This window comes from Typopeltis vanoorti, chromosome 9, assembly GCF_054136105.1.
Source record: "Typopeltis vanoorti isolate ZY-2024b chromosome 9, IOZ_Tvanoo_1.0, whole genome shotgun sequence".
Classification (NCBI taxonomy): Eukaryota; Metazoa; Arthropoda; class Arachnida; order Uropygi; family Thelyphonidae; genus Typopeltis; species Typopeltis vanoorti.
Window position 1 is genome coordinate 7,577,103 of NC_143557.1, and position 26,142 is coordinate 7,603,244.

Below are 26,142 nucleotides of genomic sequence, written 5' to 3' on the forward strand. Positions count from 1 at the left end.
GAAATGAAACTTTGAGACTTAATTATATTTACAGTCAGTGAAATGGAATAGTTTGGCTCCAGTTAATCCATTGAAGAGACCAGAAGCAAATTTTGTTCTTCAGGTTCTTGTTCCTGATGATATTGATCTAAACTTGAATGGAAATCATTTCCTTTTGGAAAATGTAAGTATATAATCATTGCTTCAAGTAGTTGTTGTTGTTGCTACTATTGTTTATTATAGTAGTAATTTTTTTTGTCAGAAAGGAAAGTAATATTTGGTAAGAAACTGCATTATTGTTTTCCTCATTTGAGCTAAGTGTGAGCAGATGTTTGCACATGAAATTACTTAAATGAAATTACTTGATTCTCACCATTGACTGTAAGTTGTAGTAATTAGATTGTAAGAGCCCATCTTAGTATAACATGTGACTAGAACAACAGTTTTCTGCAAATACATTAAGATATGAACTATAAATTATATTTCTATATTTTTTTCCATGTCGTTATGCCCATAGTCAATCATGAGACATCATGGCATTCATCCTTCTGGATAGGAGATACCACATGAATGGAATATTTTTATTCTATTATAATACTTTTCATATGAATTTCAATGATCCCCAAATATACATGAGACAAGTTGACAAACCTACATATTGAAAATGTCTATCTATGCAAATTCATTTTTTTTTAATTTTATAACTGTGTTCCCAGGAGCTCTGTTTGCCAGTGTTAATCAAGAAGACTTTCCATACCCCATAATTCTTTAAGGAGGAAAAAAAAAAAAGTAATACTTTCATTTTAATTCAGAACACATCTTGCCAACAGATGGATTCAACAACAGAAAATTTGTTTTATCATCCTCTGTCTTTAGATATCTCATATTCCCTTTTGTGTTAGACTGAAGGGACTACTATCGTCACGTAACTTGACTTCTCAGAAACCTGATTACTGCTTATGATAGGGAAGTTAATCTTCAAAAAGTAGCACTTCATCTCATCTTCCTTTAGTAATCTCCAACTCTCACATCCATAGTAAGACAGAGTTAATAAGGGTATCAGTGAGATAGTCTTGTAGATATCTGTTCTTATTGTCCTTCCAAAGTGGCTATAACCTCTGAAGGGAATGGTTGCCTTAGCAATGCATGCTTAGACCTGCCATTTCTTCACAAGTTGGTGAATTTTCTATTTCTAATTATCATCAGTAACAGAAATTTTCATAGGCTTATTTGCCTGAAGACATCATTTTTGATTTGTGAATATTAATCTTTAATCCATAATCATTAAGTGCCTTAGAAACTCTGTCACTTCTTAAATTTAGTTTAATCCTTTCTGTCACTTCTTGTAACTGATGTTCATTCTCTGCTATTAGGTCAGTGTCATTGGCAAATCTGTGATTATTGACTTTTTTGCCACCAACTGTAATTCCATTACCACTTTTTTCCAAGGCTGAGTTTATTATATATTCCAAATATAAGTTAGAAAGCAATAAAGTTTTGGCAAGAACCAAACATAAGAACACAATACAACATGAAAAAGTACAAATGCAAACAATAATTGGAGATATAAGAAAAAAACTAGAAGAGTATAAATTTGTTAAAATGAAAATGCAGAATTGTTAAATTTCTAAACATTACCTTAAATTAATGTTACTTAATTGAAATCTTCATAAAGAATTAAATATGTGCAGGCTCTGGTATTAAAATCAGAAATTTAGCTTAAAAAAAATCAAATTTTAAATTAGAATAGTTTTTACCTTATGAATAAATAATATTTTACAAAATGGGCCATTGCTTACACAGAACTTCATAGCTTTTAGACTTCAAATTAAAGAAATACTGTAATAGTGCCATATTTCTTTAATAAACTGAAGAAATATGGCACTTACAGGATTTCTTTAGAGTTCGATGGGAACAGTATCAACTCAGGCCATCTCTTCATCATCGGGTCTCTGTACAATGACTTGTTCTCACCACCATAGATAACTTTTCCCTCACTAATACTGACTGGTGTTCATCACTCACATTCTCTTCCTCTTGGTAATTGGAAGTGACCTATTATAAAGTCGATCAAATGCTGCAGTTTTATTTTTCAGGTTATTTTAATGGTATAGACTGCATATATTTAGTGTATTATGAATATTTCAGGTAAGTTTATGATGAAAATTTTTGCAGACTGGTTGGCCAAGTGGTCAGCATATCCATCCTCCAACCAACAGACTCAGTTTGAATCCTGCCATTTTGTTCTAGGTGTTTATCAGAATTTTACAGATTCCTCCCCACCCCAAATGTTTCCCATCTAAATGCAATTATGTTTGTGATTGCATTTAGATGGGAAAGGAATGGAAGCTTTATTTGTGGCGTTAAGTGTCTTGGTAAGGCTCCATGTTTAGTCTAGAATAGGGTTTCTGGATTATGTTAAAAAAAAAAAATACAAAATATCAAAAAATGAATAAAAAAAATATTAACCTTCTGTAGGTGGGAGTTGCATAAAAATTTGACATTAATTTAACATAAAATTTTGAAATTTAAACAATCCCGAATTTTCCTTTTCATAATTTCATACTTCTCTAGTTCTTTCTTATATGCAGTGGTGTGCTGGAACCAGCTTACATGAGCCAATTGTTAAATTTTCAAATGTTTTGTGAACTGGTTGTTAAACTGACAATAACTAGTGGCATTTGGATGAAATTCTTGTATGCAGACAGAGAAGATTCATCTGATTAATAATAGTGTTCTTATTTCAATACCCTTTCTGCTTCCTTTCTCTCACCCCTTTTCTCACATTGACATGTTTACAGGAATATTATTTTTCAACAAACATCTATTTAATTTTTTCTGAGCTGTAAGGTAATGACATTCCTGTGCTCGATGTGTATCAGAAAATTTCGCTTTTATGCAATTGTCATGAACCATTACCTTAAGATTAGGGGATTTATAACTCTCACAAAGGGAGAACCCGCTGCATTTTTAAGCAAGCTGGTTGTTAAAAATTTATCAGCACACACCCCCTACTCATATTGGTGTGTATGAGTAGGGGGTGTGTGCTGATAAAAATGGAAAGTTCTGATAAATACCTAGAACACAAATTAATTAATTTTGTCTTCTTATATATCCTAAAAGAAAAAGAACAAATTATTACAATTTAATGAAGCATGAAAATTAAAGGGTTTTAAATTATGTTCTTTCTTTCAGTTGTATTATCAGTTGCTATAATATCATTTTTGTTCTAGGTGTTTATCAGAACTTTCCAGACCCCCCCCCCCTTGGTTTCCCATCATCTGTATTTGTATTTATTCATGTTATTCTGTGTTCTTTGTGTTTGGTTCCTGCCATTCGTTTATTTTGTTCTCATTGTGCAATTTCCTGCTATTTGCTTTATTTTGCTCAATTTTCTTTGTTCTGAATTTGGTCATTTTTTATGTTCTGTTGTCCACCATCTGCTTTGTTTAATGGGAATAGAGTGTGAGGTGGAGTGGGGAATTGGTTTTTCCCTGAATTCACTATAGTGAACCTTGTGTTATAATAAACTATTTTTGTGATTGCTAGTGGTTCACTATAGCAAGATTTATTGTAGTAAAGAAAGTATCTGAAGAGAGACGGTTCTCTTTAGAAAGCATCTAAAGCAACCATATCATCTGATCTTTGTATAGTACTTTTACTTGCTATGAAGGAAAGTAAATTGTAGTTTGTAAGAAGCTGTATAACTGAGAAGAGACCTCCACATAGCCTTTAAAGGAATTCGGAGAACTGACCAGGGCTTCTGACCTAATGTCCAATCCTCACCTTCTCGTGGTGCACCCTGTAGGATATCTATCTGGATACTGAATGAACGAGGATGGGCTGATTTTGCTCAATTTTCTTTGTTCTGAATTTGGTCATTTTTTATGTTCTGTTGTCCACCATCTGCTTTGTTTAATGGGAATAGAGTGTGAGGTGGAGTGGGGAATTGGTTTTTCCCTGAATTCACTATAGTGAACCTTGTGTTATAATAAACTATTTTTGTGATTGCTAGTGGTTCACTATAGCAAGATTTATTGTAGTAAAGAAAGTATCTGAAGAGAGACGGTTCTCTTTAGAAAGCATCTAAAGCAACCATATCATCTGATCTTTGTATAGTACTTTTACTTGCTATGAAGGAAAGTAAATTGTAGTTTGTAAGAAGCTGTATAACTGAGAAGAGACCTCCACATAGCCTTTAAAGGAATTCGGAGAACTGACCAGGGCTTCTGACCTAATGTCCAATCCTCACCTTCTCGTGGTGCACCCTGTAGGATATCTATCTGGATACTGAATGAACGAGGATGGGCTGGCAATTTGGGATTTAGCCAACCAAATTGTATTCCTATTGGTTAAACCAAAATACAAAATGATGGTACAACATGACAAAATTTCATGCTGGCTGGGGCGTCACCCGGTTAAACAAGGCCCCCGTTTTTTCGCCAGGGAACCAGGGCAAACAGCAAAAAGTTAGCTACTGGAACAAATCTGAAAACACACCCCAACTCAACATCACCAGAGTTAAAGATTGGTACTATCAACACAAGAAGCCTGAATGGCAAAGAAATGGAGCTAATGGAGGAATTAGATAAGTACCAGATCGACATAATAGGGGTGATTGAAACAAAAAAGACAAAAACTGGTGAGATCTTTCTGAGCAATAAATACAAAATGTTATATTCAGGTAAGACAATGAAGGAAAAGAAGGAGTAGACATAGTATTCAACACAAAATACGAGGCTTATCTTCTTGAATGGCAGATAGTGTCAAGTAGAGTGATTTGGGCAAATATGAGAATGGGGAACTGGACAATGAGACTTATTTGTGCCTATGGTCTCACAGAAGGCTCTACTAAGGTAGAAGTGGAGGAATTTTTTTGAGTCTCTAGAGAGAGCTACTGACACAATGAAAAAGGAAAAGTTGGTCCTTGTTGGAGATCTAAATAGCAGAGTAGGAAGTGATTGTCAGACATACAAAAATGTTTTGGGAAAATTTGGAGAAAAGAGCAAAGCTAATAATAATGGCAAATACCTGTTGGGTTTCTGCTCAGGACATCGACTGGTTATTACTAACACCATGTTCCAACATAAAAATGTGCACAAATTCACTTGGAGAGAAGAGGCAAGGAATAAGAAAAGTCTCATTGACTGTGTTATTGTTGATAGTGATGTTTTCTCCATGGTGCAGAAAACATCTTTTCTGCACCAGGGAGAAATTATTGAAAAGAATGTCATGTAAGAAAGTTTTAAAGCGAATAAAAGTTGAGCAGCTCTCAGATGTGAACTGTAGACTAAAATACACAAAGGTTATTGAAGGAAAAATGAAAGAGTTTGAGAACACGAACCAAACTTGGAGATTCAGTGGCAAGCCTTGAAGAAAACCCTGATTGATTCAGCTAGAGAGACATGTGGTGAAGTTGTCTGCAGGATAGAAAAATTAGAACTCCATGGTGGATACAGGAAGTTAAAGAGGCAGTGAAGGAAAAGAAGAAAGCATATCAAAAGTTCCTGGCAAATAAGTCAGCTTGTGCTCTTAGAGAATACAGAGACAAATGTAAGAAAGCTAAACAGTGTGTAAAACTAGCTAAACAAAAGTCATGGGAGGACTTTGGCAAGAACATAGAAAATAAATATCAAGAAGGTGGCAAAATATTCTGGAGGTTGTTGAAGAAGCTTAGGAATGGAGGAAAGAGTGCTGTAAAAGGAGTTAGAGATAATAAAAGTGACATGAAAGAGGGAGAAAAAGATATCCTTGAAGTATGGAGTAATTACTTTGAAAATTTGCTAAATGAAACAAGCAATGATGACAGCACAGTGATAAAAAAACACTGTCCAGGCACTGTCCATGCATGTCTAAATGCAGTCAGAAATACATATCCATACTTGAAGAAGAAAAAGCCATCAAAGACTTGAAATCTGGAAAGGCAGCAAGAGTAGATGATATTCGACCAGAAATGCTGAAGTATGGTGGTATAAAAATCATACAGTGGCTGCGCTGCATAGTTCAGGTATTCTGAGGACAGAGGGACGAATTCCTGATGATTGGAGTAGAGCTCTCATAGTACCCATACATAAAAAGGGAAATAAAACTAAATGTGAGAATTACAGAGGCATATCCCTTCTGAGTGTTCCTGGTAAGATATATGCAAGTATACTTGAGAAACGGTTGAGAAGAATTGTGGAAGAAAAGCTTGGTGAAGAACAAGCTGGATTCAGGTCAAATAGAGGTTGTCAGGATCAGATCTTCACTTTACAACAAATAGTGGAGAAATCATGGGAATATAACAAAGATCTGTATTTAAGTTTTGTTCATTTGGAAAAGGCATATGACAAGGTGCCAAGAGAGAAGCTATTCAATACGCTGCAGTTATATGGTGTCAATGGGGCATTATATCAAGCAATACTTAGTCTTTATTTGAGTTGTAAGTCAGCAGTTAGAATTGAAGGAAGTACAGGAAGATAGTTTAATGTTAAATCTGGTGTGAGACAAGGATGTGCATTACCCCTCTGTTATTAATTATCTATATGGATCACATTATGAAGGAAAGTGGTATTAAACATGATATCAAAATTGGAGATGTTAATGTCAGCTCTTTGCTTTATGCGGACGATGTTATACTTCTAAATAAATCCGCTAAAAGTCTGCAAGATTCTCTGACTAAATTGAATAACTGTTGTAATAGATATGGTATGAAGATCAGCAATAAAAAGACAAAGACAATGAAAATAGGCAGAATCATTGAAAATGTCAAATGTGTTGTGAATGGAGAACATGTGGAACAAGTAAAACATTTCAGCTACTTGGTACGATTTTTAGTGAAGATGGTAAATTAAATATGGAAATAGACAACAGAATCAACAAAGTTGTATGGTAGGAAGTCAATTAAATAAATTCATATGGAATAAGAGAAAAATTAGTCGGAACACTAAATTAGCTGTATACAAGGCAGTGTTGAAACCAGTTTTAACTTATGGATCTGAGAGCTGGGTCAGAAGTAAAACACTTGACCAAAGACTAGAGACCGCAGATATGAGAGTCCTGAGAAAGATTAGAGGCGTGAACAGATGGCATCAATGGCAATATCATATTAAAAATGAGGATATTAGGAAAGAACTTGACATTGTCAGCATCCAGGAATGCGTTAGCATAGCTAATCTCAGGTGGTATGGTCACTTAAACAGAATGAGTGAGGAAAGATTAGCAAAACAAGTGTTCTCTGCCAAGTTGGCAGGAAAACGACCCAGAGGAAGACCAAGATGTATAGGTGGATTGATACGGTACAAAGTGCCTTAGATGATAGAAATATAAGATCTGGTAATGTTGGAGTCTTGACAAGTAACAGACTTATTTGGAGGAAAATTGTAGATAGGAAGTTAATGATGTAAATTTTTCATGTAGTACTATCATATCCTGTACACCCCTTGAGGGTACATGGCAGGAATTTGATGATGTTATGAAACAAAAGTTTGCACATGAAATAACTTTGACTAGGCTACTTTTTTATAGAGGCAGCTGACTTCACATCATGTTTCCTAATATCCTATCATGCCTAGCATGTTATTTTCTTTAGCATACATAACACCATACTCACACCAATTTCAGCCTCTTGTAATGTACAGAAGGCTTCTAAAATCTGTGGATGATTTGAAAAGGTCAGGTTAAACCTTATTTTAACCTTTATTTTAACCTTTATGGTTTAACCTTTATCAGGTTAAACCTTTAAAATAAGGTTTAACCTGACCTTAAACCTTTAGAATAAAAGATTACTCTAAAATTGGATCACTCCACTGCATTCAGCATTGATTCTGCCAGACCTATTATAACATAAACTGTTGTTCTCCTCCTTTTGCCTTCATGCCTGCTTGAAGTCTGTGAGGCCACATAACATCCAATGGAAACACTCACTGATTGCTTCAACACTGTGCCAAACCATGACCGTACTCAGCAGCAAACAAAAATTCACCACCATGCTGAACATCAGCCTTTTAGCGAATAGTCAGCAGGAACAAACTCTGCTTTTGTGGGAAGTGTTCTCAGGAAGACCTTGAATCAAAGTTGAATACTTGGGAGACATGTCCAGAAAGATGTTAGTCTACAGGTATAGGTCCTACTGAAGTGACAGTCAAAGGTCTTCCTAAGGGCACATTCCAGGAGCAAAGTTTGTTCCTGCTAGCTTTTAGAGAATGGTAGCATCCATTTTGTTTAAGTGAATGCTGCTACAGACCAGGAGCATGTGGAGAAGACTATGAACCTCACAGGCATATACTTAGTCTAGCCATAAATTCTGTTACAACTTAAACAGTGCATAAACCTTTAATCTATCAGTAAATCATTTACAGCTTTCAGAAACATACAAACTACATGTATACTGTGCATATAGCAGTACTCAGTGTTCGCAATGTCCTCCCCCTTTTGCCTTCATGCATTCTTGAAGTCTGTGAGGCCACATATCGATGGTGGCATGCTTAACATCCCGTGGAAACTCGTCACTGATTGTTTCTTGCAGGCTACTCTCCAGCTCCGACCACAAATTGAAGTCCAATAGATTTAAATTGGGACTTCCAGATGGCCAATCAGATGGTGATATGTGGTTGGGCACATTTTCCTCCAACCACTGTTGTGTGATTCTTGTCTTGTGAGCAGTGGCTGTGTCCTGTTGGAAGGTAAACTGCCTACTGTGAAACAAGGTATTGTTCAGGGGGCCATACCACAGTTTTCAGCATGGTGTCTTGATACACTTTGGTGGAGGTTTTGATCCCTTTCTTGCAGAAATGCAACTTGAATATCCCCTGATATGTCACCCATCCCACCAAACCATCATTGATGCAAGGTGATGACCTCTGTATACTGGGTGCTATGCCACTTGCTGTGTGACCAATGTGGAGTATATACTCAATTGTTCTGATTGCTAAACAACTCTTCAGTGGTGAAAATCTTCTCATCTGTGAAGAGGATATCTCTGTGTCTGTTGATACTGGAGAAGTGGCTTTGATTTTATCACCCTCTGCAGCATAAGTTGTGATGTCCAGTAGAATAACAAGAGGCTCTCACACCCAGGTCATCAATTAGTACCTGTGACATTGTTCTCTGCGAAACATTCATCTCTCATGACATCACTTTATGCATTCTCACAGGATTATGGCAGAGGCGTGCCTTCACAGCTCTCACTTGCATCCTAACTCCTGTATTGTTATGGCAGTTAATAGTCCAATACACAAATATGCTACTGATCCCAAGTATTTTTAGCATGTTGAAAATAAGTGTCCGCATTCCAACCTTGTAAAGTGTTATTACAGCTACACTGTTCTCATATTCTCCCCATTGCATGTTAATCCATACAGCTAGGCAACTCTCTCTTGCTACTGATAAACACACGAATGTTGGCTGTACAGAGCGCCACTAATGGAACCTAGCTCATGCAATTCTGTGGGCAACGTGGAGGTGTGCAGGAGTTGTAACAGTATTTATGATAAGACTGTGTGTATCATCTCTCTCTTGTTATGGATCACTTCAGCTATGGTGCTGTAGAGTGGAGGAAAAAGAAAACATGCTAGATGAAGAAAAGAGAATTTTTAGATTACAGAAGGATAACTACCCAAAGCAGGATGTCATGGAAGGGATTCCTAGTATATAAACTTGGATCTAGTAATGGTGTTTACCAATCTGACCATAAATGAGGTGACTATTATGGCTGTAATTAGTGAGAAAGTGATTATGCAATTTGACTTGAGAGATGACAATGTATCTAAGAGCTTTGACTAAAAAGAGGCGTAACGTGGAACTGTTAAAGTAGGTATGGGTTTTACATTAATCAACGTGTACCTTGTGAAACTTCATAATGCATGAATCAGCAGTACAGGGAAAGTAGTCAAAGGGTGAATGAAGAAATGGTTATCTGACTGTATCTCAAGAATAGGAGAATAAATCATATGGGAGTTAAATTGATGAATAACACTTTAAAGCAAGAGCTGCATACGAAGAGAATGATGTGGTACGATATTGTAAGAAGAGTGGTGAGCTCAGAAGTGATATGAACAGGCTAGGAGTGTGAAGGCAAAAATCATATCAACGTATTAAAATTGCATTGAAATCAAAAATAAGTTAGCCAAACAGGCCAAGAGAAATCTGAGAGAATTTTATTGCTATGTAGCAAGTAAAAAGGTAGAATGAAAATATAACCTTTATGATGTTGGAAAGTGTTAGATACGCTAGAAATAACTGACATATTAAGTTTCCACTTTAATGAGGTATACATTCTGTGTAGAGATCAATTCACTCTGTGGATGCTGAGGCAGGGGGGGGGGATGCCGAATAAAAGAATACAGGTAGATCAGTTAGAATTATTAAAGCTATTGCAAAGGCATGATTCAGGCAGTGAAATTGTATGAAATAGAATATCATCACATGTGTTAAGGCATAAGGTGCTGGGAAAAACTCGTGATGTAAGTTTAGTGAAGTTATAGTCTGAACTCTCAGTGGTTCTTAACATGGAACTCTATACTATTCTCTTTAATATTTCAGAAACTTCATCTCAAAAAGAATTCGTGAAAATAAACATATCAATAAGTACAACAGACTTTTGGATTCTAAATCTGTTCCTCAAGTGTATCCTATTCATGCTGTAGTTAACTTGTCATCAAAAAAAGGCTTAGCGAAACTGCTGTTAGCATCCTAAGTCTTGGCTATAATTTTGCCATTGCACTTTGACGAGCACCAACACTAAACCTAATGTTCATCATTGAATGCAGTATCTGTAACTTAGCTCCTGAGATAGTTAATAACATTAGGCCTGACATTTCCAGTTCACTTTCTAGATCTCCACCTCCCAAAAGAAATCTATGTAAAGATAACAGCATAGTCATCACTAGGTCTGACAAGGGAAGTGCTACTGTTATCATCAATGCCAGTGAATACAGTAAGAAAATAGATATCATTCTTAGACTGCTCCATCTACATACTTTTAGATTACGATTCCACTAAATCACAAATCAAGAAATTAAAAAGCCTATTCAAAAATGTTTCTTCCTGACCTGACATCACATAAAAACTCAAACCCTTCATTTGCACCCCCTCCTCCAGATATATAGCTTGCCTAAGATTCATAAACTCAATTTGCTCCCTAATATCCATAGTAGATACCATTGATTCTCTCTCTGCTTTAAATTATCCAAACAGTTAGCGAAATATCTTGCTTTCCTTACTGGTCATACTACATCACACATAAATTTTTCCAATTTTAAAAGCTCGATTGAAAATATAATTGTTAATGATATTGATATCCTAGTGAGCTTTGACATTACCTCATTGTTCACTAACATTCTCTTAAATGACATGTTATTGCTTTTAAAAAAAAAGTTTTTCCCCTTGATATCATTGACCTCTTTTCCTTTGTTATCCATTCTGGCTATTTCTCTTGGAAGAACAAAATTTATAAACAGAGGGTACACCTCTTTGTGGTCTCCTCTCTCACCAATCTCCCTTACTAATTTTTTTATGGAAGATTTTGAAAAACAAGTTCTTGATTCAGCTTCTCTCAAACCTTCTATCTGGTTAAGATATGTAGATGATGTCTTTTCTATTTGGTCTCATGACCCAGACACATTAGACACTTTTCTATGCCACTTCAATAGTCTTCACCATAGAATCAGATACAAATTTACAACAGAAAAAGAAACTAATTATATTCTGGACTTTCTAGACACCTTGGTCACCTGCCTACCTAATGGTAACCTGTCCTTTTCAATATATAGGAAACCCACTTACATAGGCAGATACATTCACAGACTTTCTCATCACCCTCCATCCCTCAACAGTATGGTGTCATTAAAATGCTAACCCATAGAGCTTATAATCTTTGTTCCAATGAGACCTCTCCTACAACAGAATTCAATCACATACACCAAACTTTTCTATCTAATGGCTACAGTTCCCCATTAAAAAAAAAATAATAATAATCAGTCCTTTTTCCAATCCATGAATTTTCTCTTCAGAAAGATTTTAGCAGTTATCACCATCCTGTATGTTCAAGTCACATAAAAAAGAAATGCAGAATATTAAAGAAATACAATTCTTTGCTCCACTTTGAAGCCTCACTTAAAATTAAACCAACCTTATCCATCTGCTCCACTAAAGACAAACTCCCTCCCCCTGTCAGTTCCGGGTATATATAGAGTTCCTTGTTCTTTCAAGGAACTGTAACAGACAGGAAGATCAGCTATCATTCAAATAGAACATAAAAAATGCATTTACATTCATGACTGGTCAATCTGGCTTTGCAGACCATCTTTTGGATACAGCGCACAGAATCAATTGGAAAAAGACAATCATGCTCCATCACAGTAAATTTAGAAGAAAAAGACTATTTTTAGAATCTGCTGCTGCTCTTAAAAGTCAGCCTAATTTGATTAAATATGGTTGCATAAAATTTTCCAAAATATGGGAAACACGAATACTTTGAAATCCCAGTTTACATCCTCGGCTGCTGACAGGTATCCATAGAGGACACCTCCACCTAGTTAGGACTCTAGTCTTTCACCCATGTGCTTCAGTTAGTTTTGTGCTGCCTTTGTGTGTATGTTACAAGTCTCATTTTCCCTGATGATGTCTCTATAACTGAGATGAAATATTGGAAGCATTAAATACTATTTATAAATGTTTCCTTAGCTGTTTCACTCCACTAAACTTTCATCATGCATATCAGCATGTATTTTGAAGGAATGTGCAAGAAAGTTGGCAGTATCTTGACATGAGTATCCAACTTGACTCATCACATGCATAATCCCTATTGATTGAAAGAAGAGCAAGATAATTTCATTATACTAGGGTGGAGCTAGAACTAATGCAGCAAGTTTAAAAATCAGCCTTTCAAGGCATTGGAAAGGCTGGTTAGAAATCACATCTAATTGCAGTTAGATAACACTAGGATCCTCGATAGAGGACATGGTTTTATTAAAGGTAGGTATTTAGCAGAATGCTCGCCAATTTATGATAGTGACAACAGAGTTGGTTAAGGGAATAGATATACCACAATACTTCTGAATTTTGTCAAGGCATTTGATAGGATTCTACATGACTCATTGTTATACAAACTCAAAGGAATGGGTATACAAAATAAACTTGTCGTGGATAGGAGAGTGGGTGACTGATACATATTAGAAAGAAAATTCAGCATCTCCACACAGGTGATGTGTGGAGATGCTGAATATAAGAGAAAGTTGACCAGTGGTGTATCACAGTTCTTTATTTGGAGACCATTGTTGTTTAACTTGTCTGTTAACAACATCCAATTATCTACTGCTGATGATGATGATGCTAAGTTGGGAAGAGAGTGATAAGGAGCACGGATACAAAATCTCTGCAGGTTCTCATATAACTTGTCTGTTTTAAACAGACAAGTTATATGAGGCAAATGACAATGAAGACATTTTAGTATTGTTTTGTATAAATTATTCACTTTGGATGGAAGACATTGCAGGCAGAATATTATATTAATGGAAATTTGTATTGGAAATTATGGAATATTATATTAATGGAATTATAACCCTCCCCACCACTTTGGGTGGTGGGGAGGGTTATAATGAGTTAGTTTGTGATGGTTTATTTTTTATCTTTATGTTGCTTCCACCCACAAAAAGTTATTTGCAAATCTATAGTGCATTTTGTACCATGGGTGGACTAAGGATTTTTTTTTCTGTTTTTATCAATTTTATATATTATTTTGGTATTTTCAGTTTATTTTTTTATATAGTCCAGAAACCCTGCTCTAGAGTCCAAACATGGAACTTTTTCAAGCCACTTCAGTTCTCCAATAAGTGGGGAAGTGGTCTCACACCAGCTGATGAAATTCATCTTCTACTTGATCTAAGGTTAATCATCACATTGGATAACTCTTCTTAAACTGCACTTTTTTTTTTTTTAACTTTTTTTCTAACTGCATATCTGAAGGGTATACTGATGTGTAAGAAAAAAAAAAGTATCCCACTTAATAGGTTTTGATAAGACCACATCTTAACTATTGTGCACAAATATAAGTCCGTTTTTTAGTTCTGAGGAAATGGGAAGAAACTTAAAAAGCTGCAATGATGATAACTAATGTGATAATTGGCCTTTTGAATTGTGCATATGAGAACTGACTGAAGAAGTGAGATAGTGTTTGAGAAATAGAAAGAAGAGATATATGTGCATAGCAAGCTATTATAGTCACAAATAAGTTTTTTGGTAAGTATAAAAACAGTATTAACTTTAATGGGTTATTGCCTTAAGGTGAGTATGTTATCAGTTGTGACAGTATTCTTGTTGAGAGGCTTATATGCTGGTTAAACATGATAACTAATATTTAAGGAATTGACAGCATATACTAGAAATATAAATTAAATAAACTTTAATATATACTTTCCGATATTTCGGCAAACGTCACATTGCCATCTTCTTGGGAACTTACTACAAAGACACGTGCACACAAGTACTAATAACAGCAAATGAGACTGAAACTAGGAAGCTAACGTTTTCCTAAAGTCCTGATGGTGCCCCCTGGCAGGCTATATTGGTAGTTCTTGGCCTTTGGGCTGAAGTTCTTCTGATAAAAGTTTCCCAAATTTGGGGCAGTCTCATGCATCCAAATTTTTTGAGGTTTGGCATGTTCCTAAGGGCCGAGGCTGATTCCATGAATAGTCTTTCATACTTGAACTTGCTGCGGTGTATTACTGTGGCATTCTTCCATCTTATTCTGTGGCGAGTATCCAGAGCGTGGTCTGCAAGCCCAGAGTGGCTGTACTGGTGAAATCGGATGTAATCCTTGTGTTCTGAGATTCTGATATTTGCTGTCCTGCCTGTTTGGCCAACGTAGGACAATTTACAGCTGCTAGGGACCTGGTATACACCAGGTAGGTCTAGGGGAAGTGGTTGGTCTTTAGTGGAGCGGATAAGGGATGCCAGTTTTCTATGTGGTCTGTATCAAGTGGTCAAGTCATGTTTTTTTAAGATTTTATTGATTTTTTCCGAGGTGCCTCGGATGTAGGGAATGGCGATGGATTTAGAATAATCTTTTTTGTGAAGGGGAGGGGGTGGTGGGTTGTGGATAACTGGGTTAAGTATTTTTTGGAGGGGGTAGCCATTGGCTGAGAAAGTGTCACGGATGTGATTTAGTTCAGTGGTTAGGGCTTGATCATTAGAACAGATTATTTTTGCCCTGTTGAATAATGTCTTAATAACTCCATATTGTTGTGAGGGGGGGGGGGGTGATGGGATTGTTGGTGAATGTATCTGCCTGTATGGGTGGGTTTCTATAAACTGAGAAAACCAAGGTTCCATCAGGTTGGCGGGTGATTAGTGTGTCTAGGAAGGGGAGGTTATTGTTTTCCTCTTTTTCAAGGGTGAACTTGATTCTAGGGTGTTGGTTGTTTAAGTGTGTTAGGAAGGAGAGGAGTGAATATCCGGGCCATGTGACCAAATAGCGAAAACATCATCAACGTAGCGAAGCCATATGGTAGGTTTTTGTGGGGCTGAGCTTAAGGCTTTCTCTTCATACGTCTCCATGAAGAAGTTGGCCAAGGGCGGGGAAAGTGGTGAACCCATGGCTGTCCCCTCTATCTGTTTGTAGAATTTTTCCTGCCAAATGAAATAGCCTGAGTTCATTGTAAACTGAAATAGGGCTGAGATATCGGGAGGAAATTTAGCTTGGATTAGCTCTAAGATTTCTTTGAGGGGGACATTCGTGAATAGGGAGGAGACATCAAAACTGACCATTATGTCATTATGTTGGAGTGTAAGGTTTTCTATACTGGCTTTGAAGTGGGCTGAGTTTTTTATGTGTGATGGTGTATTGCCAGTATAGTGTGAGAGCGCTTTGGCTAAATGCTTGGCTAGTTTGTAAGTGGGGGGAATCAATGCCATCCACTATGGGACGTAATGGCACATTTTCTTTGTGTATTTTTGAGAGCCCATATATCGGGGGGATCTAGAGTTATAGGGTTTTAGTCTGTTGATAATCTCCACAGGCCAAGAAGTGACCTTCTTAAGGAGCCTATGGAGTTTTCTAATTTGTGAGTTGGTGGGATCGTAATCAAGGGGAGGTAAGTGGAACGATCCTAGAATCAAGTTCACCCTGGAAAAAGAGGAAAACAATAACCTCCCCTTCCTAGACACACTAGTCACCCGCCAACCTGATGGAACCTTGGTTTTCTCAGTTTATAGAAAACCCACCCATACAGGCAGATACATTCACCAACAATCCCATCACCCCCCCCCCTCACAACAATATGGAGTTATTAAGACATTATTCAACAGGGCAAAAATAATCTGTTCTAATGATCAAGCCCTAACCACTGAACTAAATCACATCCGTGACACTTTCTCAGCCAATGGCTACCCCCTCCAAAAAATACTTAACCCAGTTATCCACAACCCACCATCCCCTCCCCTTCACAATAAAGATTACTCTAAATCCATTCCCTACATCCGAGGCACCTCGGAAAAAATCAACAAAATCTTAAAAAAACATGACTTGACTTTCTGTTACAGACCATACAGAAAATTGGCATCCCTTATCCACTCCACTAAAGACCAACCACTTCCCCTAGACCTACCTGGTGTATACCAGGTCCCTTGCAGCTGTAAATTGTCCTACGTTGGCCAAACAGGCAGGACAGCAAATATCAGAATCTCAGAACACAAGGATTACATCCGATTTCACCAGTACAGCCACTCTGGGCTTGCAGACCACGCTCTGGATACTCGCCACAGAATAAGATGGAAGAAAGCCACAGTAATACACCGCAGCAAATTCAAGTATGAAAGACTATTCATGGAATCAGCCTCGGCCCTTAGGAACATGCCAAACCTCAACAAATTTGGATGCATGAGACTGCCCCAAATTTGGGAAACTTTTATCAGAAGAACTTCAGCCCAAAGGCCAAGAACTACCAATATAGCCCGCCAGGGGGCACCATCAGGACTTTAGGAAAACGTTAGCTTCCTAGCTTCAGTCTCATTTGCTGTTATTAGTACTTGTGTGCACGTGTCTTTGTAGTAAGTTCCCAAGAAGATGGCAACGTGACGTTTGCCGAAATATCGGAAAGTATATATTAAAGTTTATTTAATTTATATTTCTAGTATACGCTGTCAATTCCTTAAATATTAGTTATCAGTTGTGACAGTGTTCTAGGTCAGTCTAGATTTTTCTCATGGTGTGTGTGTGTGTCTGGGAGCAAGTGGAGTAAGTTGCTTCTTTCCTGAATGTCTTTAAGGAGAGGTATAGTAGGTCTTTCACTGTATGATTTAGGGTATCTGAAAATTCCTCCTCCTTGAATATTATGTTGTTAAGAAGTAGAATAATTCTTTAATTTTTAGTGATAAGTGATAATATTGCTTAGTGATAAGTATAATTTTATTAATCACATTGAATTCACTGTTTTGTTATCTGCTTTGATGGCATCTGGAGTTAACAAAAATATCAAAATTAATAAACTGTTACACATCACTAAGTATAATAAATATAATAGACTAGCTATCTTCAGGACATAATCTTTGTGATGCCTTTAATTCATTTGTGAATAAATAAAATAAACAATTAATTGATTCCATGCAGATTAGCACTGGACTCTGTAGTAAGTGGCCAGAGAAAAGCCAGAAATTTTTAACCTAGAGTCCTGAATTGGTTGGACATCATTATTATTATTAACACTAGACCTTCATGGAGTCAGAGACTCGTCATGAGAGGTAGACATTGTTATACACCAAGCCATCAAACCATGATATAAACTTGTTTCATGTATCTGCATTCACCACACTGTCAGGCAATGCATTCCACTCACTACCCACTCCCCATGCAAAGAACCTACTCCTTATTTCCCTGCTCACATGCACCTTGTACAGCTCCAGGGATGTACTCTTGTTCTACCCACCTTCCCCATTCTGTGAAATATTTCTTCCACATTAACCCAGTAACAACCCTTTACCAACTCAATTGTCTCAATCATATCCCCCTCTTCCTCCTATTCACGAGGCTTTGCAAACTGCATTTTCTCAATCTGCCTTTGCATCCCAAAGACCAGTTATCACCTTAGTCAGTCTTCTCTGTACCCTCTCCAATATATCCTGATCACCACTAAAACCAGGAGACCAAATCTGAGGCACAATAAACCATTTGGGGCCTGATCAAGGCCTTCTACAATGGAATCAGAACCTCTTCATTTCTGCACATCAAAGTCGTCCTCTCCTCTGCATCATTGTTGTAATCTGATGTGATGACTTCACAACTTGTGCATTGTGACTTCTGAAATTCAGATACTTGTCCACCACCACTCCAAGGTCTTTTGTCTCTTCAACTTCCTCCAGAATTTCCTTGCCAAGTGTATACTTTGCATCCCATTGTTGCATACTAAATTTTAGGACTTTACTCTTTTGCAACATTGAACTGGCAGTTTGATACTGTTGCCTACTCATATGATCTGTTTAAGGTCTGTAAGGCAACATCATCTGCTTGATTCCTCATCACTCTTCCCAGTTTTGCATCATTGCAAACAACTATATCAGCAATCAAACCCATCCTGATATCATTAATATACAAATTAAACAAAAATGGTCCCAAAACAGTGCAGTATTCCAGAAGCGTGGTGATGTTCCACAGGGATCTGTGGAACATCACTGCTCTTCTGGAATACTGCACTCCAAAACACAACTTGCTGATACCTATCTGAGAGCCAGTCACCTATCTAACTCGCTAATCTAGCATCCAATCCCATCTGCTTCAATTTAGTTACCAACTTGTAGTGTGACAATCTATTAAAAACCTTTGCAAAATCCAAGCATACCACTGTATATGCATCTCCCTTGTCCAATGCATTTTTCACTTTGTTATAGTACATAAACAAGTTTGTAAAACATGACCTTCCTTTAACAAACTCATGCTGACAAGCACAAGGTTATCAACCCACTTTTGTATCTCATCTCTCATTAACCTCTTGAATGCTTTAAGCACAACTCCAGATATACAGATCAGCCTGTAATTTGTAGCCATAGCATTATCACCACCTTTGTGAAATGGAAATATTTTACTTTCCTTCCATTTCTCATATACCCTTTGCTCACTCACATTAAGGCCTCTCATTTCATTCTCTACACTTGAGTTCATACTGAGGATGAAATATCCTGATGAACTGCTCACTGAATACCAGCAGTTACTAGTCTCCCACTTTCATTCATTAACATCTTACTGTGATCATTCATCTTTCTACTTGCCACATATTGAAAAACTCCCAAGGACTTTTCTTGGCTTGATTTGGTAATTTCTGCTTGATTCAGTGCACTTTTGCCAACCTTACCAACTGAGTCACTTTCCTGACCTGCTCTTTATAATTTTTGTGCAACCTGATGATTACCATTATTCATCTTGTGCTGCCTCCAAAGTGCCTTCTTTCAGATTTTATGCTTATTCCCCTCATTCATCCATTTGATACCTACCTTATTCAGCCTTCAGAATACATTCACACCATTGATGATATTAAGTATTTGATTCAAGATACTTCATAATTTGTACTTGTGATTTCTTGTAGTTTAATTAACTTATTCTGCTGAAAACCAGAAGTAGTATGTTTTGATATACCGTATTCGCCGGCGTATAAGACTTATCCTCTTTTTTTGTACAAATTTTTAATGAAAAACTTTATCACTGAATATTATAATGAATTTACAGTATTTAAAATGAAAAGCCAAACGGCTAGTTTTCTGGCAACTTAATAGATATTAAAGGGATAAAAATCCTATGTTGTTGTCTACATTCTGAAAAATACCAAATTTCTGAAGTCATTTTGACCAAAGAAGAATTTAAGACAGTCCAAACATTTTCATCAAACACAAGAACAACAGTTATTACAGATCCCCCCCCATACACACATATGTATTGCCATTGTCTGAATATTCAAGGATGAAATTCCTTCTTGCAACCAGGAGTACAAGATCAGTGCACACATGCAGTTTACATTTATTTTGGTCCAACAGGCCATTCCTGATCTAAATATATGTAGGAAACAATATTAAATAATATCAATTATTTAATATTGTTAATATTAAATCAGAAAATTATCAAACTTTGCATTGCTTACTAATCACAGGATTTGTATAACTTCATTTTCATTCATTCCTATATTCTTTCTTCATTTTACAGCATTTATATTTTCATGTCTTTTTCACAAACATTCATCACAGTGCTATCTCACTTTTTGACACGAACACTTCTTACAATCACTTTTGTTGCATAGTACAACTGCTTCCAATACACTCTGCCACTATTTTCACTTACAAACCACAACATCTCGCTTTCAATAGTGAATACATTAGGTACACTGCATGACATGTGTTCCCTCATATTGAATTCCATAAACAATGATGTTTTAACTGCTGTTATTATATTATTATTATAGTACAGCTAGTACTGATATGCTTAGGCATTCTACTAGCTGTACTGTGATAATATTTTGGAATAAAGCTTTAACACACTGTAATTCAATAAAAAAAACTGCTTGCTATTTGAATGGGTTATGTTGATTTGATTAAAACTATATTATAAACTAAAGCTAACAAAAATAACACACTATTGCCAATCATAAAGTAAAGTATATCTTATCTTTTTCCAGAGACATGCAACATTTTGAGTGGCGGCTGCACCCATAGTGCTAGGCTGCCTGAAGAAATCTATTCTCGGTTCTGTTCTAGTCACCGACCAAAGGATTTTCTAACTTTTTCATCAGCCAGTTCCCAAGTTAGTCTATCTCGAGCACAACAAGCAGTTTTTCCTCCCTGAAAACTTGGAATGTTTGTCCTGTAAACTCAAGAAAATTGACCACAGAACCCACACTATTTAGGACAAATAACATGTGGCATTAGGGACCATGAAATGGTGACTTATCTCCCTCTCTTTGCTGGATGCTCTTCATAATTAGTGATAGTCTTGGGCTATATATCTCCAATAGGCTACTTGTGTAGATTGAACTGTCCCTGCAGTCTCCAAAAGTTGCATAGGGCTGAAACAGTCTTGCCTACTTCCTATAGCAAATAAAAAATGCTAGTAGATTTATTTATAGCTGATGAAATCCTTTAACAAAAGGGTGAAACTTGTCAAGCCATTTAATTAATAGTACTGGTCAATTCTATTTTTTTATTTTCATCAGCATTAATTAGCCATACAAACTAAAATCCATATCTTACAGCTAAAAAGCTTACATTAACACACACACACACACACACACACACACACACACACACATATAGTAATAGAGGTAAGAATGAGGATGGTCTTGCAATATAATATTTAAAAGGAGAAGAAAATTCATATGAAAAATTTTATCTTTGTTCTGTAATAGAGTTTCAGAACTATTTGATTTAAATCTGATTAAGTGATATTGCTAACAGAATTAACTCGGCATTCTCATTTGATTTTCAGGTAGGAGATTTAAAAAATCAATATGATATACTTGCATCAAGAACACAGCAAAGATTTATTGGAAACAGGCCAGTTTTGTTGTACATGGAGGCATATGATGAGGTAATTTAATTTTATTTTTTATAAATCCCACACAAGAAATATTGCAGATTCTGTAGCACTCTAGCTTAGTGATATTTTGAACTTGTGGTTCATGTAGCTTCTTAGGCTAGTATAAAATGATTAACAAGCTTTTGTTTAATATGGAGTTCCTCTACCAGTAATCTCTTTTTTGGCTGCTGTTGCTTTAAGTTTAATTAATGGAAGGAAAACATTTCATGAAAATAATGGTATAGTGATAGCCAGCATGCTCTTTTGTGGTGTTCTTCTGGAACAGTGTAATTCTTGGAAATTAAATTGCAGAGGTTTCCTTGGATTGAGATACATTTGAAGAGAGACTCCTTTAGGTATAAGATTTTAAAATTATTTGAATTATGGAATATAATATTAAAAATAAAAATAAAACAGTGAAAATAAAAAAAAATGCCAAAAACAATAGAATAAAGGGGTGAAAGAATTCAGAATATGGAAATAGTAAGTAAAATAAAACTTTTATGAAAAAGATAAATGAAATATGATGAGCATTATAAGATAAAAATATAACAGGAATATCAAACTACCATAAAACTGACTAAAACATAAAGTGAAGTAAAAAGGACATAATAAAATTATTGTAAACACATAAGTGTGTATGTTGAGCCCATACACAAGAGGTTGGTTGATTAGTACCGTATATATGGGTAGTGGGTGGGAAAGGAGAGACTTGTTTACATTTGATTTAAAAGCCTGTATATTGTATTCCTTGGGAAATACATCAGGAGGAAGACTGTTCCAGAATACAGCAGTATCAAGGATGAAGGAGTAGGAAAAGAAAATTGTTCTATGGTTTTCAAGGTGTACTGTGAAGGGATGTTAGGTCGCACTGCATGTGTTCCAATGGACTTAGTACAAAGTGAGAGAATTACTGATGCTATTTCAGAAATAGCATCATGGAAACAAATTGCAGAAACGAAATGTCCATGCAACAGTGGGAGGAGTGATTTGATAAGAGATGGGTCATTAATCAATCTAATTGTTCTCCTCTGTATTGTGTCAAGCATTTTCAAGGCACTCTTAGGGACCCCATTCCAAATGTGAGAGCAGTATTCAATAGCTGGTCAGATTTGTGATTTGTATAAGGTTAACAGCTATTGAGAGGTGAAGTAACGTCTTGAGCGAAAGAGAAGTCCTAGTTTAGAAACTGATAATGCAATGGTTGTGATGTGTTTATGCAAGTGAGGCTTGATATCAGGGTAATTCCTAAAAGAGAAATCTCATCTTGTCTGGAAATTTGAGTGTTCTCAAAAATAATACCATGAGAAAATGCTTCTTTTTTATGAGAAATAAGACAGAATTTGGTTTTACTAACATTGAAATTGAAAAGGTTATCCGAATGCCATTTTGTAGGATGGCTTGGAGATCAGAATTGAGGAAAGTGGTGGTTGATGTTCTGCAGGTTGAGGTGAGTTGTATAGAGTAAGGTTTATCAATTGAAAGGGAGGAGTGCAATGTGCTGTCACCTGCAAAACTATGAATTGGGTTGGAGTTCAACTGAAGTAGGTCATTGATATATATAGAAGGAAGAGGATTGGTGAGACTAATTCAACTAATGCAAGGGTTCCACATTGTGGATCCCTTGCATTAGTTGAATGGTGAAAGAATAAGGAACCATCCACTGTCACACATATTGCATGGCCAGACAGAAAGCTAGGCAATCCAACTGCAGAAGTCCTGAGCCAGACCAAATGTCTTACTAAGCAAACAGACCAGTTTGCTTAGTAAGCTTTTGTGAGAATTACAGAGGTATGTCCCTGCCGAGTGTTTATGGCAAGATCTATGCAAGTATACTTGAGAAACGGTTGAGAAGAATTGTGGAAGAAAAGCTTGGTGAAGAACAAGCTGGATTCATGCCAAATAGAGGCTGCCAAATAGAGGCTGTCAGGATCAGATCTTCACTTTACGACAAACAGTTGAGAAAGCATGGGAATATAACAAAGATCTGTATTTAAGTTTTGTCGATCCGGAAAAGGCATATGACAAGGTACCAAGAGAGAAGCTATTCAATACGCTACAATTATATGGTGTCAATGGGGCATTATATCAAGCAATACTTCGTCTTTATTTGAGTTGTAAGTCAGCAGTTAGAATTGAAGGAAGTACAGGAAGATGGTTTAATGTTAAATCTGGTGTGAGACAAGGATGTACATTATCCCCTCTGTTATTCATTATCTATATGGATCACATTATGAAGGAAAGTGGTATTAAACATGATATCAGAATTGGAGATGTTAATGTAAGCTCTTTGCTTTATGCAGACGATGTTATACTTCTAAATAAATCTGCTGCAAGTTTGCAAGATTCTCTGACTAAATTGAATAACTGTTGTAATAGATATGGTATGAAGGTCAGCATTAAAAAGACAAAGACAATGAAAATGGGTAGAATTGTTGAAAATGTCAAATGTGTTGTGAATGGAGAACATGTGGAACAAGTAAAACATTTCAGCTACTTAGGCACGATTTTTACTGAAGATGGTAAATTAAATATGGAAATAGACAGCAGAATCAACAAGGCTGGTATGGTAGGCGGTCAATTGAATAAATTCATATGGAATAAGAGAGAATTTAGTCGGAACACTAAATTAGCTGTATACAAGACAGTATTCAAACCAGTTTTAACTTATGGATCTGAGAGCTGGGTCAGAAGTAAAACACTTGACCAAAGACTAGAAACCACAGATATGAGAGTCTCCTGTGAAAGATTAGAGGCGTGAACAGATGGCATCAATGGCAATAACATATTAAAAACGAGGATATTAGGAATGAACTTGACATTGTCAGCATCAGGAATACATAAGCATAGCTAATCTCAGGTGGTATGATCACTTAAACAGAATGGGCGAAGAAAGATTAGCAAAACAAGTGTTCTCTGCCAGGTTGGCAGGAAAACAACCCTGAGGAAGACCAAGATATAGGTGGATTGATATGGTACGAAGTGTCTTAGATGATAGAAATATAAAATCTGATAATGTTGGAGTCTTGACAAGTAACAGTCTGATTTGGAGGAAAATTGTAGATAGGAAGTTATTAATGATATAAATTTTTCATGTAGTACTATCATATCCTGTACACCCCTTGAGGGTACATACATGTCAGGAATTTATTATTATTATTATTATTATTATCGTTCCGGGAAACTCCAAGGAGTCGACAGACTCATCGAGGGAGGCCCTAACATCATGTCAAGAACAACTATTCAACATTCACACAGTATCTATTATACCTTGCCTTGAACTCATTCATGGTCGTAGCACCCACAACAGACTCTGGAAGCTTATTCCACTCATTTACCACTCTCCAAGTAAAGAACCTAGCTCTAACACCCTTGTCAACCACGCTCTTGCCCAGCTTCCATGCATGGCCCCTAGTCCTCCCACCACCAGTCATATTTTCAAAAATATCTTCTGGATCAATCTTATAAAAACCCTTCAGTAATTTGAATGTCTCAATCATATCACCCCTCCTTCGCCTATCGTCCAATTTCTGCAACCCACAAATCTTCAACCTATTCTCATAAGGTTCATTCCACAGACCTGCTATCATCTTGGTCACTCATCTCTGGACCCTCTCCACTTCCTCCCCATCACGAAGAAACCCTGGTGCCCATAACTGGGCACAGAAGTCCAGATGGGGTCTTATCAAGGCTCGATACAGAGGAACAACAACTTGTTCGTCTCTGCATGTTAAAGTATTTTTCAGAAGCCATGTGATTTGGTGAGCTGTTTTAGTTACTTTTGCAATGTGCCCCCTAAACTTCAACTCCCTATCCACCAACACTCCCAAATCCCTGGCCTCATCAATCTCCTGGAGTATGGTTCCACCAATGCGATATACTGCTGCTATTCTTTTCACCCCAAAGTGCATAACCTTACACTTTGCCACATTAAATTGACATCCATTTTCTTAGCCCAGTCCTCCAAACTATCCAAATCATCCTGTAAAATTTTGACATCCTGTGCACTCACAATTGCTCTACCCAACTTTGCATCATCAGCAAACAAGTGAACACTTCCTCTCAGATCCTTTCCAATATCATTGATGAACAAATTGAAAAGCAGTGGTCCAAGAACAGAGCCCTGTGGCACTCCACTAGTCACAAGACGTCTTTTAGACTCCACTCCTGAATAAACCACTCTTTGATATCTCTCCTTCAACCACCCTCCTATCCATCTCACCAACCCTATATCTATACCCATCTGCTCCAGTTTACTGATTAGGGTTCCATGTGGTATCCTATCAAAGGCCTTGGCAAGGTCCAGTAGTATCACTGTAAACCCATTACCCCTATCCAGTTCAGCCGTCACTGTGTTATAAAACGTGAGCAAGTTACTGAAGCATGATCTACCCTTCACAAAACCATGTTGTCCCCCATACAATATCCCATTTTCATCTATCCAATCCTGTATTCTTTTCTTGACTAATTTCTCTAAGACCTTGACAATGATTCCTGATATGCTAATCGGTCGGTAATTTACAACAGCAGTCTTGGAACCACCTTTATGCAGTGGAACTATTTTCCCCTCTTTCCAACCGCTCGGGACTAACCCAGACCCGAGACTCAAATTAAACAAAATGGTCAAGGTTACTGAC

General features: G+C 36.7%; 1 protein-coding gene across 1 annotated transcript in view; it reads left to right on the top strand.

Annotated features, from left to right (window-relative positions):
* ATP6AP2 (ATPase H(+)-transporting accessory protein 2) overlaps nt 1–26,142 on the top strand; it is a 188,601-nt gene that overhangs the window by 22,170 nt on the left and 140,289 nt on the right. The window contains exons 3-4 of the mRNA XM_090397902.1: nt 35–163; nt 21,416–21,517. Coding sequence (XP_090254028.1) covers nt 35–163; nt 21,416–21,517 — 231 coding nt within the window. The remainder of the gene's footprint in view (nt 1–34; nt 164–21,415; nt 21,518–26,142) is intronic.